Source organism: Vanessa atalanta, chromosome 9 (genome assembly GCF_905147765.1).
Source record: "Vanessa atalanta chromosome 9, ilVanAtal1.2, whole genome shotgun sequence".
In the NCBI taxonomy this organism is placed as follows: Eukaryota; Metazoa; Arthropoda; class Insecta; order Lepidoptera; family Nymphalidae; genus Vanessa; species Vanessa atalanta.
The window spans coordinates 6,300,028-6,319,377 of NC_061879.1; the positions used below are offsets into that span (position 1 = coordinate 6,300,028).

General features: G+C 34.2%; 3 protein-coding genes across 15 annotated transcripts in view; 2 read left to right on the plus strand and 1 right to left on the minus strand.

Annotated features, from left to right (window-relative positions):
* LOC125066620 (disks large 1 tumor suppressor protein) overlaps nt 1-12,426 on the plus strand; it is a 38,600-nt gene extending 26,174 nt beyond the window's left edge. For 9 of the 13 annotated variants that reach the window (XM_047674756.1, XM_047674753.1, XM_047674754.1 and 6 more), the window contains 7 exons: nt 3,910-3,951; nt 5,634-5,702; nt 7,219-7,368; nt 9,395-9,567; nt 9,652-9,761; nt 9,847-9,938; nt 10,349-12,426. In XM_047674756.1, the coding sequence (XP_047530712.1) occupies nt 3,910-3,951; nt 5,634-5,702; nt 7,219-7,368; nt 9,395-9,567; nt 9,652-9,761; nt 9,847-9,938; nt 10,349-10,455 (743 nt within the window). In that variant the 3' untranslated portion in view covers nt 10,456-12,426. The remainder of the gene's footprint in view (nt 1-3,909; nt 3,952-5,633; nt 5,703-7,218; nt 7,369-9,394; nt 9,568-9,651; nt 9,762-9,846; nt 9,939-10,348) is intronic. The other 4 variants (XM_047674757.1, XM_047674763.1, XM_047674758.1 and 1 more) reach the window with 2 other exon arrangements.
* A 2,101-nt stretch (nt 12,427-14,527) lies between these two features.
* On the minus strand, nt 14,528-15,740 carry LOC125066181 (60S ribosomal protein L9). The gene is made up of 3 exons (XM_047674138.1): nt 15,689-15,740; nt 15,237-15,485; nt 14,528-14,882 (listed from the first exon to the last, which is right to left on the minus strand). The coding sequence occupies exons 2-3, from the start codon at nt 15,475-15,477 to the stop codon at nt 14,551-14,553; spliced, it is 573 nt and encodes a 190-aa protein (XP_047530094.1). The 5' UTR covers nt 15,478-15,485; nt 15,689-15,740; the 3' UTR covers nt 14,528-14,550.
* A 1,234-nt stretch (nt 15,741-16,974) lies between these two features.
* On the plus strand, nt 16,975-18,989 carry LOC125066360 (39S ribosomal protein L46, mitochondrial). The gene is made up of 6 exons (XM_047674417.1): nt 16,975-17,149; nt 17,229-17,391; nt 17,469-17,602; nt 17,972-18,114; nt 18,249-18,374; nt 18,802-18,989. Exons 1-6 carry the CDS (start codon nt 17,089-17,091, stop codon nt 18,946-18,948), a joined length of 774 nt encoding a protein of 257 aa, XP_047530373.1. The 5' UTR covers nt 16,975-17,088; the 3' UTR covers nt 18,949-18,989.
* Nucleotides 18,990-19,350: the final 361 nt, after the last annotated feature.

A 19,350-nucleotide genomic window follows, 5' to 3' on the forward strand; every position in this document is an offset into this window, starting at 1 on the left:
TAAGAGGCGACTAAGGGACGGGGAAAAGGGGGGATGGGCAGCAGCGTCTCCCCCGTAAACAACTAACCCCTACTGCGCTCGCCAACACGCCTGCCCAGCGTGGCGAGTATGGGCAAATCCTCCTAAATGGTAGATGCACTTAAAAAAAGGCCCCCAGTTACCGGCAAGCCCGCTTGGCCCGACCAAGGTAGCGGTCGCGGTATCGGCAGGGCAGGGGGTGCAAAGAATCACCGGTTCATGGCAGGCTACCATAAAAGACGACTACATATGGCAACGTATAATGGACGCTCGATAAGGCTGGACCATCACCTCGCCGAATTAGAAGTAGAGTTAAGTCATATAAACTGGCATATACTGGGGTTATCTGAAGTCCGAAGACAGGGGGAGGACACGATAACTCTAGAGTCCGGTAACTTACTCTACTTCCGCGAAGGTGATAAACTCTCCCAGGGTGGTGTCGGTTTTTTTTCTGGTCAAAAAGGATCTCATTAGCAGCATTGTAGAAATCAGTAGTGTGTCGAACCGGGTAGCGTACCTTGTCCTAAAACTTTCCGACAGGTTCTCCCTGAAGGTCGTACAGGTATATGCGCCAACTTCGGCATACTCTGATGATGTGGTAGAAGCGATGTACGAGGACATTGCAAAGGCCCTCAACAACACCTCGAAGGCCCACTGCAATGTTGTTATGGGAGACTTTAATGCTAAAGTGGGAGTACAAGATAGAGGTGAATCGAAAGTCGGACCTTACGGCTTGGGCTGCAGAAATCACAGGGGGCAAATGCTGGTAAACTTTCTCGAAGCGCAGGGGCTCTTTTTGATGAATTCTTTCTTTGAAAAGAAGCCCCAGAGGAAGTGGACCTGGCGAAGCCCCGATAACGTGACAAGGAACGAGATAGACTTTATCATTTCGAATAAAAGGCACATATTTAGAGATGTCTCAGTGATCAACAGGTTTAATACCGGTAGTGATCACCGCTTGGTTAGAGGCACTCTAGATATCGACTTTAAAGCCGAAAGATCGCGAATGATGAGGTCCACTCTCCGACCTACCATGCTCCAGGCTGCTCAAGGCTCCGAAAAGTTCCAAATGGAGCTTCAAAATCAGTTCACCGCGTTGGAAACCGTAAGCAGTATTGATGAGAAAACCGACACGCTGGTCAAAATACTGCAAAACACATCCCGCAAGTGTTTTCCGCCACAGAAAAGAGACAGCGCACCAAAACTCTCTGCTGAGACACTCGAGCTCATGAGGAAACGACGAGAACTACCATCGTTTTTGTCAGATAAGGCCTTAAACCGAACAATAAAAACGCTGACGCGGCGCGATCTCCGATGCTCCAATACCCGCGCCATCAAGGCTGCGATTGAGCAAAATCGGGGATCGAAAGTATTCGCTCGCAAGTTTGGGAGGCCGCGTCTGACGAAACTTAAAACTGAAAATGGTAAGGTCGTTACCTCAAGGCCTGAGATCGTCGGAGAAGTAGAGAGGTTTTATGGGCAGTTGTTCTCTTCAAGATCGGATAAACCTGTGGGAATCAGTATTGATGACCAGCGCGCCCCTCTTACGCGCCATTATTCCGAGGAGCTCCCGGTCGTTGACCAAGGCGAGATTAGGGCGGCTCTAGAACAGCTTAAAAACAACAAAGCTCCGGGAGATGACGGAATCACAACAGAGTTGCTTAAGGCAGGCGGGACTCCGGTCCTGAAAGAGCTAGCAAGCCTCTTTAATTCCGTCATCCAACATGGCAAGACCCCGGAAACGTGGAGCGGGAGTGAGGTGGTACTGTTCTTCAAAAAAGGTGATAAAACCCTCTTGAAGAACTACAGACCAATCTCCCTCCTGAGTCACGTGTATAAGCTGTTCTCAAGAGTCGTCACGAACCGTCTCGCCAGACGACTTGACGAGTTCCAGCCCCCAGAGCAAGCCGGCTTTCGATCAGGCTACAGCACCGTAGACCACATCCATACTGTTCGGCAGATTGTGCAGAAGACCGAAGAGTACAATCAGCCGCTGTGTATGGCTTTTGTGGATTACGAGAAAGCCTTTGACTCCATCGAAACCTGGGCAGTGCTCGACTCATTGCAGAGATGTCATATCGATTGGAGATATATCGAGGTACTGAGGTGTCTGTACAACGCCGCTACAATGACTGTCCACATCCAGGACTGTAAGACGAAGGCGATCCAACTGCGCAGAGGGGTGAGACAGGGGGATGTAATATCCCCGAAACTGTTCACCAACGCGTTGGAAGACGTCTTCAAGACGCTGGATTGGACTGGATATGGAGTCAATGTAAACGGCGAGTGCATCTCACACCTTCGATTTGCCGACGATATCGTCATCATAGCAGAGTCGCTGGAACAGCTAACCGAAATGCTGCGTAGCCTAAGCGATTCTTCCCGGCGTGTCGGTCTCGGTATGAACTTGGACAAGACCAAGGTCATGTTCAATAGGCATGTCGTGCCGGGGCCGATATACGTCGAAGGGAAACCTCTCGAAGTTGTCAGTGAATATACCTACCTAGGACAGGTCATTCAAGTCGGTAGGAACAACTTCGAGAAGGAAGCCGATCGAAGAATTCGCTTGGGATGGGCAGCATTTGGCAACCTTCGTCAAGTCCTCACGTCGTCTATACCGCAAAGTTTGAAGACGAAAGTCTTCAACCAATGCGTCTTACCTGCCATGACATACGGTGCCGAAACGTGGACACTGACTGCGGGACTAGTCCACAAATTCAAAGTCGCTCAGCGGGCTATGGAGCGAGCTATGCTCGGAGTATCTTTGAAGGATAAGATCAGAAATGAGATTATCCGGAAAAGAACCGGAGTCACCGACATAGCTTGCAAAATTAGCAGGCTGAAGTGGCAGTGGGCTGGTCACGTATGTCGTAGGACCGATGGCCGTTGGAGCAGACGAGTCCTAGAGTGGAGACCGCGAATCGGCAAACGCAGCGTAGGGCGCCCTCCAGCCAGGTGGACCGATGACCTCATGAAGGTGGCGGGGACCGACTGGATGCGGAAGGCGGAGGACCGGGAGCTTTGGCGCACCTTGGGAGAGGCCTATGTTCAGCAGTGGACAACGATTGGCTTTTGATTGATTGATTGAATAATAATTAATCATACTATACTACAATTACATTTAATGTCTAAACTAGTTTAGTAACAACTTTTGTTATTCTTAAGAGGATGCAGATTTGATTTTTTCGTCTATGATAACTTTGTTCAGTTTTTCCATCTTCATGAATCTTAGTATGTCTTACAAATAGTAAGAATAATACAATATATAGTCCTCTCTCTCTCTCTCTGTGTTCTCTTTCACCCTTCCACAAAATGCTTTTACCCTATTCACTCACGTCACATGGGATCAATGCTAGTTGTATATTTTTGGAATATTTTATTCCACAACCGGATATTTGATATTTATTCGTCTTATATATATATATAAAATTAAAAAAAAATATGTTTATAATTATGTGTAAAAATAAATGCACCAAACATAATCTGACTAATTTATCGTGTCAAGAGGTAAAATATCATTGAAATATAACAGTTACACAGCCATAAGTCACACCGAAACTGTTTTATAGCTATTAAAGATAGAAAATGGACTAAGCGGTTCTCGTCTGTGAGTTAATTACTTTACTATTCTCTCAGTAACTGCCCTTTTGACATAACAGACTTGTACCAAGAAGACTGACTGATTGGTCGTACTGTCTTGTTTTTGTGCTTTGTCTCTTTCTAAAGATATTGCATATTTGTGAGAGTACTGCTCAGTCTATTCTCTATGTGATAGAGGTAATAACATTGCTGGAATACATGTGTCTCTACTAAAGGATCGAAAACTTTCTAAGCTTCACCTTCATGGTGTGCGGAGTCATATAAAAGTTGTAATATACAATTTTGTTACAGCTTTCATGCTTTGTTACACACAAGAGGACACTAACGCAGACGGTGAGTGCACAATATACCCTTCATTACTATCAATATTATTTTCGCTATTCCGCTGTTCGTATTTAGGTCATTATGCCCGTACGTTGTCTTATCGATCTCGAAATGGTTACAAGCACATACTATTATCGTTATTATTTTTAATAATCAGACATCCATTCTCATAATTTTACAGAAATGCTACTTGTACCCTAAATATTTATTTAATGTTGTGAAATAATGTGTAATTATAAAGAAAAACCGATAAATAAATAATAAAATATATTTCAAACGGTTGCGACGCTTAATACAAGTCGTCCGCGTTACCATCATACAACACACATTTATCGCAAAATCTTTATTATTAAGAAGAAAAAAGTGTGCAGCTAAAATTATGAATAAGCCTTTAACTGAGTACTTTTTTCCACGATGACAGCTTGTTTATTGACTATTATAAATGTAAACTCACGATATCCCGACTAAAGGGCACAAGATCGATAAGATTTCGACGATAGTGTACGCAACTTTTCATTCGGCTGCTAATGTTATCACTATAAAAATGTTTTAATTGGAGCTGTGTGCTTTTTCTAACTGTTAAAAATGACGCATTGTCTATACATGAAGTTCTTCTAATTATATTACGTACATATTTTAAAATGTCCTTCCAACTTTGGTAAAAGGCAAGATCGTGCTCGGGATTTTTTCGTTTGTAGGGTAATTATTATGTTGTATTGTCACTGCAGATAATAATATTTTTATATCGATCGTCGAATCGCCAAAGATTCAACAGACAAAATATATTCAATATTTTATGTCGACCTACGAATTTATGGAATCAAATATATCGATCGATATTTAGGATGTATTTAGTGAATTGATTTTCTACTACTTTAATGTTATTTAAATTGAATCGGTGTGAGTAAATTAACGCTTGTAGTGTCCATGGAAGGCATGATAATGCTTCATAATTAATTATAGTAATTTTAGTAATATAATTTGGAGTAGGTAAATGCGTAATATGATTGTTGCTTCACGAAATGGCGTACCGGACGCGAGAAAATTATAATACACACTAATTTGTGGTTAGAATTATTGATTGTTACAAATCTGAAAATGTCTTAAGTCACATAACCGTTCAATAAACCTAATTAAAATCCAATTACTTTTAATTGTAATAAATCGTATGTCAACATTACACTCGTAGTCATTATTTTGTTTTTATCAAAATTATAATTCTTTCTTAATATGACTTGTCAAAAAATGCCAATTAGAACGTTTACCAATGTATTGTTATCAAATTTATGGTACGGTTGTGTGATGTCTGGACATGTCGGTTCCATGTCGCTAGGTGTGTAGTGCAGCGAGCACACGGTTTGGTTTGACACACGTTCGGCCGCCGTCCTGTGCTTCTAGTTGCCTGACCGGAGCGAACGTGTCGCACCCACCATCGTATCTTATATACCTACATTATTTTTTGTTTACCCTTTGTGTTACGTGAGCTGCTCATCAAGTAGACCGACGTATGTAATTACGCTAAAACCTCACGAGTACTATCGGGAGCTTTGATTATTAATTTCAAAATTTACAAATCCGAATGATCGTTATATGAAACAAATCAGTCAACAATTATCTTCTCCATGACACGGACCATTTGAAGTACAGAATATTTTCCAATATGTATGTAACGTGAATTTTTCTACGTGTAGGGGAAATCTTGTACCGAGTGGAACTTCCCATGATGGAGGAGATAACGCTCATATATCTCGAGGACGAGAGTAAGTTTTGGGAGTGAGGCGTAGCTTGCGAGTGCCGTAGTCGATACCTTACCTCCCGCATTCTGCCGCATTCTGGTTATGATCATCAATTAGAAATGTAGTTTTCATTTCAATAACACTCGACTTTTTATATTATTTGTCATATTTTTATGTTTAGTTTTTTTTTTTTTCTAATTCATACAACGCGACGAATCTAATAGCCTCTTCGCACACGAATATATCCATCGAACCCACGAAAGTTTTTTTCACTCACAAATAGATGTGACGTCGCGCTCTCTAGTCTTAACGACGGGTCGCCGGCGTAAACTTTAAATATGTCATTATTAACTTGTGAAGGGAGAGTGGGCCACTGGAAGCACACGAGGACACTAGAGCCGCCTCTATCACACTACTTGATGCTTGAGGCGCCGCGCATGTTCGCACGACTATACGCGCTTTGCCTTAGACATACATACGTCACGAGCATGACCACAATAATGTATCGACCTACCGACAAACACCATTCGGGCTTAAGAATGAATCTTCAGATTTATTGTGTTGGTTTATTTCAGAACTTAGATTTTGTGTCGCTTCTGATGTATAGATACGCTATAAATATATTTTTTAGCCTATTAGTTTCAGGTTGTATTTCAGTGGTGTGAAACATGCTTAACTATGCAGGAAGCTCGAGCCAGAATTAATAATATTACGTATTTCATATTTATTAGGAGTAACCTGTACTGTATCACCCCATATGATAATAATACTTAATATTTTTTTAATTCTGGCCGATACGAAAATGGTTTATATAGTTGCCATCATTTTGTAAAGCATGTCTTTTATTCGCTGATTCGTCTTATGTTATGATTACATTATTTCAATGACAAACATTTTTTGTACATTAAAACAAAACCATTTTACCTCAGATAAGGTAAGGAACGCGAAAAACCGGAGACAATATGCAAAATATAATTTGTAATAACTTTGGTATTTTATACTGATATGGAGATTATCCGTAGTTAGTTGTATTCTAGTTTATATTTTAATATAGTAAAGTAATATTACTTAGATTGTATAGAATAATGCTAAGAAAAAAGGCATGCAGTTTAATCATTATTTGTGTTTTCCTTGACAGTACCAATAATGATTAAATCGCAACTTTATTTTGCTTTTTTGTATTAGCACTGAAATTAGTTATGAAAATTATCTGATTTAGTTTATAATAAATACTGCACATAATATTGTTAGTAACGTTGTATAGCAATTAATCATAGAGCACGTTCGCACGATTAATCCAAAGATGTATAAAATCAGATTATCATTGAAAATATTGTATATTTAAAATGTAAAGAAAATTTGCTAGAGTTCTTATTCGAATAGGTTAGACGCTTTAAAAATATGCTCAATTTAAAATTGTAATCCTTATCCATACAATCCAAAGGTAAATTGTTAATAATACATTCAGTAAATATTTCATTAGTTTGCAGAGAAATAATGTAAAGAAAGAGGTTTTATATTATTCATTTTATGTTTTCAGGTCAGGACGAAGCCGTTTTGTCATACGAAACAGTTCAACAGTTAACTATTAGTTACACGAGACCAGTTATAATATTGGGTCCGCTCAAAGACAGGATCAATGATGATCTTATATCAGAGTTCCCTGACAAGTTTGGAAGCTGCGTACCTCGTGAGTAACGTAACTGTATTCATTGAATAAAATTAAGTTAATAATTAATATATCTACGGTTTCATATTATATATTACGTTATGGTTTGAAAAGATTTTACTTTATATAAGTATTATTATCTAGTATCTTACTGCTTTACCATATTTGTCTCTTAAAAAAATGTTATTTAAATACACAATACACCTCAATTGGTATCAAATCGACCTCTTAAGAGGACTACAAGATCTAAGTGCCCTTGAGAATCGCACGCACACACTTACAAAATCGACAAAAACGGCAAGCCCGTGAACTAATGGTTAAGCGAGGTAACGAGGTTACGCCCAAATATTCTAATAGATGGCGCCAAGCCATAGCCATTTCATAAAAATAGATAGGACAACAGAATTGTTTTTATTTCTTTCGATGTTAGTTAAGAAATGATTATAAAATAAAACTGATTATACAATAATTTTATTTATATTTTGTATACAATAAAATAGACAGTTAGTTTTAACCTATTTTACTTTTATTTATATTATTATACTTATTACAATTATTTCTTATACTAAATATTAAAACATACCAATTTTTAACATTTTATAAAAGTTTGATAATCTATTTATATAATAAAATCGTAAGTGTTCGAAATCTGTAGTGTAGTGACCGTGGGGTAATATATAGCGTAGTGTTTGTTCGTTTTATTAATATTGGTTTACAAAGAAAAAATATATATTCAATATAAAAAAAAAAACATGTATTCAATAAAAAAAAACATCTAATCATTTACTAGAAAAAAAAGTCGTCTATTGTTTTCGACTTTCTTTATTCTGAGAAAAATAAAATTATGTTAGTAATTATATTTTTATTAATTATAAAAGTATGTATTTAAAAAAAACATGTATCTAAATATGCCCCATAGTACTTTTAATGAAAAATATCAAATTGCTTCGAGTTCATGGGGATCGAATGTAGTCACCTTCATTTGAGTTTTTCCTTACTTTCACCAAATACTCTATTGTAATATTAAAAGAATACCTCGAAAAATCTGATTCTATGCGAACTGATTGCACATTTTTTCTAATAAATGTTTTCAAAAAAATTATAAAATTTATAAAAAAAAAATATGTTTACTAATAAAATACTCTTACCTTTTAATATCGTTCATACGTATGTTCGGCGCTTAATTTATATAAACGTTTTTTAGTTTTCCTTACGCGCTTCACTTAATTTCCCATATTTACACAATTAAAAATTATAGCAAATAATATAATAAAAAACAAATGCCTAATTACTACACTATTTTAACTTAATATATTTATTTACAAGAAAGAATAATATTTATTACAAGAAAACATGAAACAATTAAAATTACAAAAAAATACCTCGTAACGTAATGATGCAGCGAAAAGATCGTCACGTCTGTATAGCATCAGGCCTCGGCCGGCAATGTCTGGACACGGCGTTTACGCACATATGCGTACGCATTTTGTTCGAAAATAAGAATATCTGATTTTAAAAAAAATCTATTGATTTACTAAAAAAGTGACGCAGAGGTACAGAAGTATATTGCTTGTAGAATAATCTGACAAAAAACCAAAATTATTGAATGTATATAAGCATAGTTATTATTTGTTAAAAGATTTTTTTAGAGGTAACTTTGTGATTTTTTTCTATCGTACCAATTTTTCGTTTTAATTTGGTTTAGTGCATTGAATCATATACTTTGTTGCATTATAAAACTAGCATTTAGCTCATGTAGTCCCCTTAATGTGGAGCTTTTTTTTCTGTCTATGTAATAATTTTCAAATCAAAAGTGTTCAGACTACAAGTCCGTTGCAGTGTTGGTGCGGATTTGGGCATCAAATCCTTAGTAGGTGCTAAATATGTAGAAGCAATATTGTGTACAAGTGTATTTTGTTTTATTATATTTCCATGATAACAATATAATAACAATAATTTATTATACAAAAATGTATGTGTATAGTAAGATTAAAATATAACATACAAAGATATAATTTTTAACAATTACATTGGCTACTACCAACAGATACGACCCGGCCGCGGCGCGACTACGAAGTAGACGGTCGCGACTACCACTTCGTGGGCAGCCGCGAACAGATGGAGCGCGACATACAGAACCACCTGTTCATAGAAGCGGGCCAGTACAACGACAACCTGTACGGCACATCCGTGGCCTCCGTACGGGAAGTGGCCGAGAAAGTACGTCACGTTAAATCTCCCATAACAACAACAACACAAGTTATTTGTTACAAAAAATAATTAAAATACTTGCTTCATTTTCAGGGCAAACATTGCATTTTGGATGTAAGCGGAAACGCTATTAAGAGGTTACAAGTTGCACAACTCTATCCCATTGCCATATTTATTAAACCAAAGAGTGTAGAGTCTATTATGTAAGTAGAACCTTCATAGCAGTTATCATTGTAAATCAAAAACATATTTAAAATAATTATACAATTATGTTTTTTGTCTATGTAGGGAAATGACGAAGCGAATGACCGAAGATCAAGCGAAGAAAACGTACGAACGCGCTCTAAAGATGGAGCAAGAATTCGCCGAATATTTTACTGGTAAAGCATGAATTTTTATACATCTTACTTGGTGCTAGGGCTTGGAATGCAATAAAGTATTAATTAACATCTTCAAAGGACATTGCCTGAACGGAGAATTGTGAGATTTGCCATAGTTAAAGTTTATAAAGAGAAGGAATACAGGAAGATAAAACTTATACAAAATAATTATGTGTTACAAATACATATTAATAATTAATAGTTCATACTGCCAATGACATTACTAGTCTTGGCAAATTTGAAAAATGCTTGTGCAGCTGAGCCTAATTCTTGATATCATTCGAATAAATATAACTTATATTTTTACTAGGCATGAAAAACAATAGGTGACTACTATTTATATTAAATATAGATGAGAGGTGCAAAACGAGCATTGAGGTTGCTATTTACTAACGTACGGCCTGTTTCAGCTGTGGTGACGGGCGACACGCCGGAGGAGATATACGCGAAGGTGAAGGCGGTGATCACAGCGGAGAGCGGGCCGGCCGTGTGGGTGCCGCGCCGCGACCCGCTGTGAGCCGCACGTGCCATACACGCACTGTTTGACTCTAATTCCTTTACCGTTTAGGGTATTGCACAGAAACTAGGCCGAAGACCGTAATGTGAAACTTTAGATTATCCCTTATTTATTTCCTTCAAACTTGACCTTTTCCTGAGGCATACGATGATAACAGAGATTTTAATAAATTTATATATTAATTAGTTATGACAAAAATTGACGAAGTTCTGATACCGACTCGTTCGTCCGCTTTGGTACGTAGATTATCGATTAGTTAAAAGCAATACGTTCAATGTATTTAGAATCTCCTAAACTTCGTGATCGGGTATTAGCCGTGGAACGAGTGAAGCAATATAAAAGCCGAGGTCGATACTCGTCTCATCTAAGCAATATATCGTTTCTTAGGATCGAAGCGCTATAGATAGTCACGTATTTTTAAAATCTGTTGATATAACGAAAAAAATTTATAAAAATCGCTGGATAGACCTTCTATCAATAATCGTAGTATAAATTACATCTCCAGAAACGGTTCCAGCAATTTAACGTGATAACAGTTTTATAATACAAAGCTTTCACCGTAGAATATTATGCTTGTGTTTATTGTGCTAATCATTAATCTAGCGTTTATATTTCATCAAATAGTATGTTTGCATGGTGTAATAAAAATATTTATTGACAAAACAAATTATATGCTTCAATTTAATGTAAATGAATTGTATATTGTAGAAATTAAAAATGATATTGTTCATGTTAATTTGTTAACTCAGATTGCTAGAGTAAATTGTGAATTTTCGCCAGCATTATCAAATAATATATTAATATCTTTATTATGTACACAGATAATAAAATATCATTATCGAATAAAAAAAATGTGCACTGGATGATACAGTAAAATATGACATTATATATATTAGTTATAAAGATTATTATGATACTATAGTCGAACCCACCTCACGCGTCCTGCATGGCTAGGCTAAGAAGTATATAACCAGAATTATTTGCTCAAGCAGCAATCTGTAATGTAGCCATTGAATCTCATGACATTGTGCATACCGAAGTCCCTTTAACACTTACTTAGACGAGGTGCGAAGTTGTTTGTTGATCATTTTTATAGTAAGAAATTGTGTTATACGGCGTGAAATGTCTCACCAATCGTGTTTGACATTAATTTACTGAGAATTTTATTTAACAATAGTATGCCCATCTGCAAATATGGCAAAATACGCGAGCACTTTCTACTTAAGATAATCTTTGAACACCAAACTCGTTTATTGATAAGTGCAATGAGTATTTTTAAAAATATTACAATTGATTACTATCGCTTGTACTTAAATTATTAAAATAATAGTATAATATTATTTTTACTTTATAATAATGCCATGTTAACGCGATTTAGAAAATATTAATTTGCATGACAAATATTCATTGATTTTTAATTAATGAAATCGCGACAAACTTCCTTTTTACTTATATGACAATCATTGTTTTGTGCGTACTTTCATACTACCAAAGATATTCAGCAATTTGTTGCATGGAAAATTGACAAATAACTACTTAACAAATGTATGAATGTGTCTTCGTCGTTGTAGTTTACTTCAAGATCTTTGTAAATAAATAAACATTTTAATCACTGTATGTAAAACATACAACAATAAGTTATGAAAGTCAATTTATTGAATATATTATTTTGAATATAAATTCTTAATCAATGTGTATACCTGTCAAGTTATAATTAAGTTTTTACACTGATTTATTAACAAATGAGTATGTTTTAATAGTTATTTATTTTATTGTGCTAAGTAGGTATTCTATTAAATTAATGGAATGTGTTAAATTTGTGTATATTAATAAATTGTAAGTATTAATAATGTTTTAACACCTATCTAACTGAAACATTATCAAAATCCATATTTGCAGATGTACAATGTTTATCAGTTAGTGATGTTCAATAGACTAGTTTGAATAAAATTATTTACGTTGAAAATTCAATCAGTGTTTTTTTATCCCCTAATATTAACTCTAACCTTATATACTTAACGATATGATGTACAAAATAAAAAAAATCTACTGTATTGATAGTACTACACAGCAAATATTATCTTTTTGCTCCTTTCCAGATTATACTTATTTTGATGTGCTCCCTACGTGAAAATGGCATGATACATAACAAGTAAAAATGCTCGTTCTTGCTAATAAAATAGCTAGTTCATATTATGAACTATTTAAGAATTTTTATTTCTTGTTTTTGACTTCGGTCTAAATAAATCAATTAAGTTTACTTAATTATTGAAAGCGTTTGATGGTTTTTGCGGATTTCATATGAATGCGACTAACGCACTGAGCTTTCCGTTCCTCAAAACAGACAAACAAACACTGATGTTTCAACAAAGTTAATGGTTTTGGATTTTTTCTCTACTTGTGCTAAAAGATATTTACTTCTTGGCAAATCTTATGATTCTAAGTCAACGGGATGTACCCTAAAGGTGTCGATTCCCTTTGCAAATACATATATGGGAAATACGACGACTTAAATATTTATCTTTTGATTGCGTAGATTCAGAGGTTAGATTTGTTCACAGCACCAAGAGACCGCAGACACAGTATTTAAATTTCAACGATATGTACAGGTATAGTTGGAGTTCCTGAGAAAAAGGGCCATGCCACGCAAACAGTGGACAACGAAACTCAACTCAAACTCACTGATATTAGTGAAGAGCGGTGATAGACATAAAATAAGAAAGCACTTGTTAAGACATTCTGATGTTCTCCTGACCTAGTTCATTTTCGCAGGAAATGTTATTGACACAGCGGGGGGAGACCAGGTTATGTGGAATCCTACCCACTAAATCCACTAATGGCCGTCCTAGACACGGATGCAGGATCGTGTCGATTAAACGCATTCGCGGTACCTTCCGTCGCGAGCACACCTATATAGGGAAAAATCTGGGATATAAAAACAAAATCTGACAAAGTACTTTTTAGGTATTGTGTCATTACTATTAAAAAGTCCAGTTTCGAATTCAATCTAAGGTCCTAGTTGGATAATATTTATTTTAACTACTGACGGATTCTTTAAGACTAGGTTTGTAGCGAAATATAGAGTACATAACGTAACTACTAATTATTATTATTGCTCAGTTTTGCCAGACAGTCAAAAACTTATTTACTCTCTAAAATTTTGTTTGGCCCGGAATCCGTGAGTCCTAATAGCAAGATCTTTACTTGGTAGGACGACAAATCCGATACAACTGGAAGGAGCGCAAGCCCAACTGCTTTACATGAAATTCAAGGCACGGAATGTTTACTGTCGTAATTATTCGTCATAAATAATAATTGTTTATTATGATTTAAACTAAACAAATGAATAAAGTTTTTAAGTCAAATAATAATTTATTTCGTGTCTATTATTTAGCTTATTAAAAAAATATATCATTACAAATTATGTTGTTAAGAGTCCTGAAAGCTTCATAAAAATATAAAAGATTGGTAAGTAGCATTAAGCTTATTTGAGGATTCATTTTTTTAATAAGTTTTATAAGAACTACTCAAAACTGTTACTTCATTTTTTGATTATTTCCATACACATTTCAGAAGTTGATAATTGGATTAATTCTTAAGAATTATTGTAGAAAAATATTTTTTTTAATTATTTGGACAAGCACATTAAATAAAACAAACAAATAATATAATTTTAAATAGATTAGCACACAATGTATGCTAAGTCTAATGTACACTACTCTCCCTCACCTCATATTGCAATAACAACAGCAACCCTACATGACAGAAGACTTGTAAGTGTAAAAGTAAGACAAGCAACTGACACATCAATACTTGCTTCAGAGACATAACAGTGTTAACAGTAATACAGTTGAAACAAAACATAGATGTAAATCTGTCACATGCACAATTCTTAAGCTTGGCTATCATTACTCCTTTGAATAGGATATATTGAATAAAAACATTCTTTCCACATGAAACACTAATAATATAGTAAATATTTCAATTATAAAATCATTATTGAATTAACTAATAACATTAAGTAGAAATCTATTATTGGAATCAAAATATAATTTGTAAATAAAACAATTTGTTCAGCTTAAAACTTTAATGATCTTATATCTCATCCATTACAACAGTAGTCTTCTCGGACACGTATAGACCGTCCAAGAACTTTCTGATGTCCTTATTTTTGACAGTTGTGGATTGTTGAATGAGTGCTGCTGAGCTAGAAACATCTTCGAGTGAGTTACCTTCAATGATAAGTTCATCTTTCTGTTTCGGAGAGTTGACAACAGTAACACCTGGAGCCATCTTTACCCTCCTGATATACTTCTCTCCAAGGAAGTTACGGATTTCGATAACTGAATTGTTTTCAGTGGTGACACAGTTAATGGGGAAATGGGCATATACAGCACGCATTTTGTACTGGAATCCCTTAGTGACACCTGCAAAGAGAAATAGATATGGTAAGGAGTTGCAATAACTTTGATCACTTTCAAATGATTGTGTACATACAGTAAACACTATTGTAATAATTAAGTGAAAATTCGTAGCAGTGATTGCTTTTAAACAACTATAATATTCTTATTTTAGTTACTTGTAAATAGCTTAATATACAATTTATAACCTAATTCTAATTCATCTTCAGATCATATCACTGAAGGAATACAGAACAAAATATTAAAAAAGACAAGCTGATTATAACAAGACATTTTAATGTTCTATATGTTAGATTAAATTCAAGTTAAGGGAACTTTAAAATTTGAGGCTAAATTAAAAACAAATTCTACACTACGTACCTTTAATCATGTTCTCAACGTGGGAACATACTGTTCTTACTGCAGCAAGTTCCTTCTTGGATCCGAACCATTTTTCCACTTTCAATAACCGAGGGTTTACCATGCGAATGTCCACAGCTAAATGTTTAAAGTTTCTTTTCAGCACTCCTCGGGGACCTTTCACTGTCACTAGTCTTGATTTCACATGAACAGTCAACCCCTCAGGGATTTTCACTTTTTGATTAGCAACGATTTGCTTCATGCTGAGGCCTAAAAATATAAAACATAGATCAACATAACCTATCCGATTTTGTCATTGGAGAATATTGTTTTTATTACAAAACATTGAAATATTCCCCAAAACTTATGTGCGGTATATAGTTTAATTGAAATCTGCATCACAACACAAAATTTAATATAACTTTTAAAGGATTCTTTTCGATTTTTTCTTTCAGATTATAGAAATAGCTTACTTTCAGTGACACAGAGAGCCGGAAAAGATCGTAAGATGTTGCCAGATTGACAGTGTTCTAAAAATAAATCGATTATGTTAAGCAAATCTAAATGTAATCGATTAATTTTAAATAATATTAAGTGTTTTGAAAAGTTTCATAAATTATAAAAGGAAAATAATTTTTCAGACTGTGCATAAATGATATTTCTTATAAAATAAATTTACGTAGTAAAGCCTTCGAATCTTAATCGAGTAAGCTTGGAATAATCAAAAGACAAGAAATTACATATATGTATATATGAATTGAAAATCACCCACAAGCTGAGTCCAACTTCACATACAAATTATATGAACTGAGGTAGACTGAGAATCGTAGAAACTCAAGAATAATATATTAGTTAGCTTTCACATCAAGCTAGAAGTTATCAGTACTGCTATTTGAAATAGTCTCCTTTTCTGTTTGGCCGCATAAAACTAGTTTGTATATTATCTATAGACGACGTATAAAATAATTACTTTTATTGACATATACAATAGAGTTACTTTTATAAAAAAGAATTTCATTGTATAATTAATATTAATTGAATACAAACTCATTCGAATAGTAGTGACGATTCCAACGTAACTCGATGTAATATGAATAACCTTATTTAAAATATGGCATGAAAATTTTTTTTGTGGTAGTTTCTTACTTTCTCACGGCTTTGTACAAGTCCGTCTATATAGTTACTACTCACTCATTAGATATTGTACCGTCGAGCAGCAATATTTAATTGAAAACGAATCAGTGTAACTACAGACCCAAGAGACTTATCATTAGCGCATTGGTGATATAAAGTATTGTGAATATTTTTCACAATGCGAATGTTTAGCGAAAGTTTTGGGCATGGTCACTAACCATCATGGGGTCCATTTGTTTGTCAACAGACATATTTTCCAACGCATAACATAAAAATATAAAGAATCTTAAATTCGTCAAGTTAGTTGAATTTTCATAATATATAAAATCCTATTGGCTTAAAAAATCACAATATAAAATAATAGTATGCCAGAGTATATGTGTTGTGTGAGAGATGTGAGCCAATGTGATGTCTGTTTTGTGTAATTGTTAGTTCTGACAATGGGGTTTAATCGTCTTCTTTATAATTGTATTATTGTCAAATTAAATAAGTCTACAGTAAATTTAAAATAATTATAAAATATGAGTTAAATGATAAGACTGAGTTTCTGAGAGAATATGTTATTCTACGATATATGTGTAATATTTTCAATTCTAGCAATTCTTGAATCTTATGTCAATTTTGTCAGATGTCAATGTCATTATAATTCTCTAAATTTTTTTCTAATTTTTTCATAACAATATTAAATATATAGGTTAAGATAGCAATACGAAATTAAGCAATTTCCGTATATATTAAGATGTTTTTAAGAAAACTATTTCTTTCGGAAATCTGTTTAAGTCATAGAATATTGGTTCGAGGTAATGTTAATATTGTTATATTTTCTGTGTAATTAAGCGACAAAAGTAATGTTAAAATATATCTGAATGTTGTTCGCAGATAAATCCTCTTGGGATATAGTAGCAGGAGTATGTGTCGAAAGGCTACCGGTAGTTACCCCACCACTCAACGATATTCAAAAAAAGTTCAAAAACATGCTGGGGACAATTGAAATCGAAAAAAGTCTTAAATCAAACCACGAAATCAGAAAAGAAAATGACAAGTAATTTAAAAACAAAATTAATATAAGTGATCATAAATATGAATGGATTAAAATTTACAATAAAAAATCTATTTCAGAGTACAAGCAGAACTCCTTAAAAATGACTCGGCAGATGTTGATTTGGATATTGTCAGTAAAATAACAGCTCAGGATTTTGAAGATGCATCTAAGGAAGAGTTTGATAGATTTAAATTTGCCAATATTGAAACAGGTATTTAGAAAACCTTGTCTAAATATTTAAGTTAAGTTATTTTTTGATCTATAGTTTGTTTAGTAGTGGTAGTAGTAGTAATTTAGTTTCATGCGGCATATAATTGGTTACAATCTGAATAATTTATCATGTCATTTCCCTATTGAATTTCCTTCTTTTTTAGTATAGTAGTTTCTTGGTAAAATCAATATTTAAATTTTAATAAATGATACATAAAACTTATACCAGAAGATGCATGCTACATTTTAAAAACAGTTATATGATATAAAATAATGAAATAAGGTGTGCTTTGTTGTTGTATGTGCTTTTAATTAAGACAATTGATGTATTAAGCAGGAATTTCATGTACCTTTTTAATAACGATTGCAGAAGCAGATAAAAAAGGCGATAAAAGTACTCATGATAGATTTCTTCAAAGGCATCTGGTGCTTGTAACTCAAGTCAAATTAGGGAATGATATCAAAACTATTCTACCTCACGGAGTATGGACAGAAGGAGAGACTTTAAGACAGGTAATATTATTTTGATAATGGTGTTATTATTTTAAAATACCTTAATAATTACTTTCTATTAATTTTAAATTGATTGGAAACACATGGCTTGCAGCTAGATTCTTAAAAATTCATATACCTGTTTTTTATTTCAGACAGCTGAACGTACCCTTTCAGAGCACTGTGGTTCTGACATTAAAGTAAAATTTCTATCAAATGCTCCAAGTGGTTTCTATAAATATAAATATCCTTCAGAAGTTAATGGCAAAATTGGTGCTAAGGTATGATAGTTTTTTTATATGTGTATGTAAGGTAAACCCTTCTAGTTTGATAGATATTATTGATGTCAATATATCTAATTCTTATTTAAGTATTCAAAACAAGCTATTATTTTATTATTATCACTATTAGTTTATATAAGACTTGCTTAACCATTCACTATACATACATCAAAGTTATTATATTCTGTATAATTTTACTTTTCCACCATTCAATAATACAGACTCCTAAGGAACAAAATATTCGCTCCTCATTGTTCAATGCGCATGGCTAGGGTTACCGTCTCTGTGAAATTAATCCCGCATGTAAGAAAATTCTAAGAATTGATTTAGCTAATGGCCACTAAGTATTTCCTTTGGGAGTTTGTCCCATGCAATGGACTACAGTTCGTATAATTTTGATATGTATTAATTGAGACTGTATTTCCAGGTATTCTTCTACTATGCAAATTATGAATCTGGTGAAACTGATAAGAAGTCAAAACCCAATTGGTTAACAAGGAATGAGTTAGCTGAAGTATTACCAGAAAAGTACAATAAGTCTGTCCAAAGTTTCTTGATCGAGGAAACATATTAGATTAATTCAAATAATTAGAAATAAATATTAGTCAACAAATACATATGTCTTTTTATCCAAAGAAAAGTATTTATATGTCTGATAGTATTTACATATTCTTCTTCATACACTTTATTACATTACTTCGCTGATATGAAGACCTACAGTAATCTTACCTACAGTAAACCTTAACAGGTCGACTAGCTTCCCCACACCACTTCATCCTCAGCTTTTTTGTTTTGCTGTTTACAGTATGCACAATATTCTTCTACAACACCAAATTTTGAAAGCTTCGATTATCTGTATGGATAGACGTACAGAAATATTGAGAATACCAAAGCCTGCACAAGTCTGGTCTTGGTGGTATTCAAAACTTTCCTGTTTTGCCAGATTCTTGTTAACTTACTCATTGCTGCTTTGGCG

Excerpts from the sequence above, each read along its gene's own strand:
- LOC125066360 (XM_047674417.1), top strand. The coding sequence starts at position 17,089 with ATGTTTTTAAGAAAACTATTTCTTTCGGAAATCTGTTTAAGTCATAGA. Across the intron at positions 18,115-18,248 it reads AAGGAGAGACTTTAAGACAG|ACAGCTGAACGTACCCTTTC; the intron begins GTAATATTATTT and ends TTTTTATTTCAG. Across the intron at positions 18,375-18,801 it reads ATGGCAAAATTGGTGCTAAG|GTATTCTTCTACTATGCAAA; the intron begins GTATGATAGTTT and ends CTGTATTTCCAG.
- LOC125066181 (XM_047674138.1), bottom strand. The coding sequence starts at position 15,477 with ATGAAGCAAATCGTTGCTAATCAAAAAGTGAAAATCCCTGAGGGGTTG. Across the intron at positions 14,883-15,236 it reads CGTTGAGAACATGATTAAAG|GTGTCACTAAGGGATTCCAG; the intron begins GTACGTAGTGTA and ends TTCTCTTTGCAG.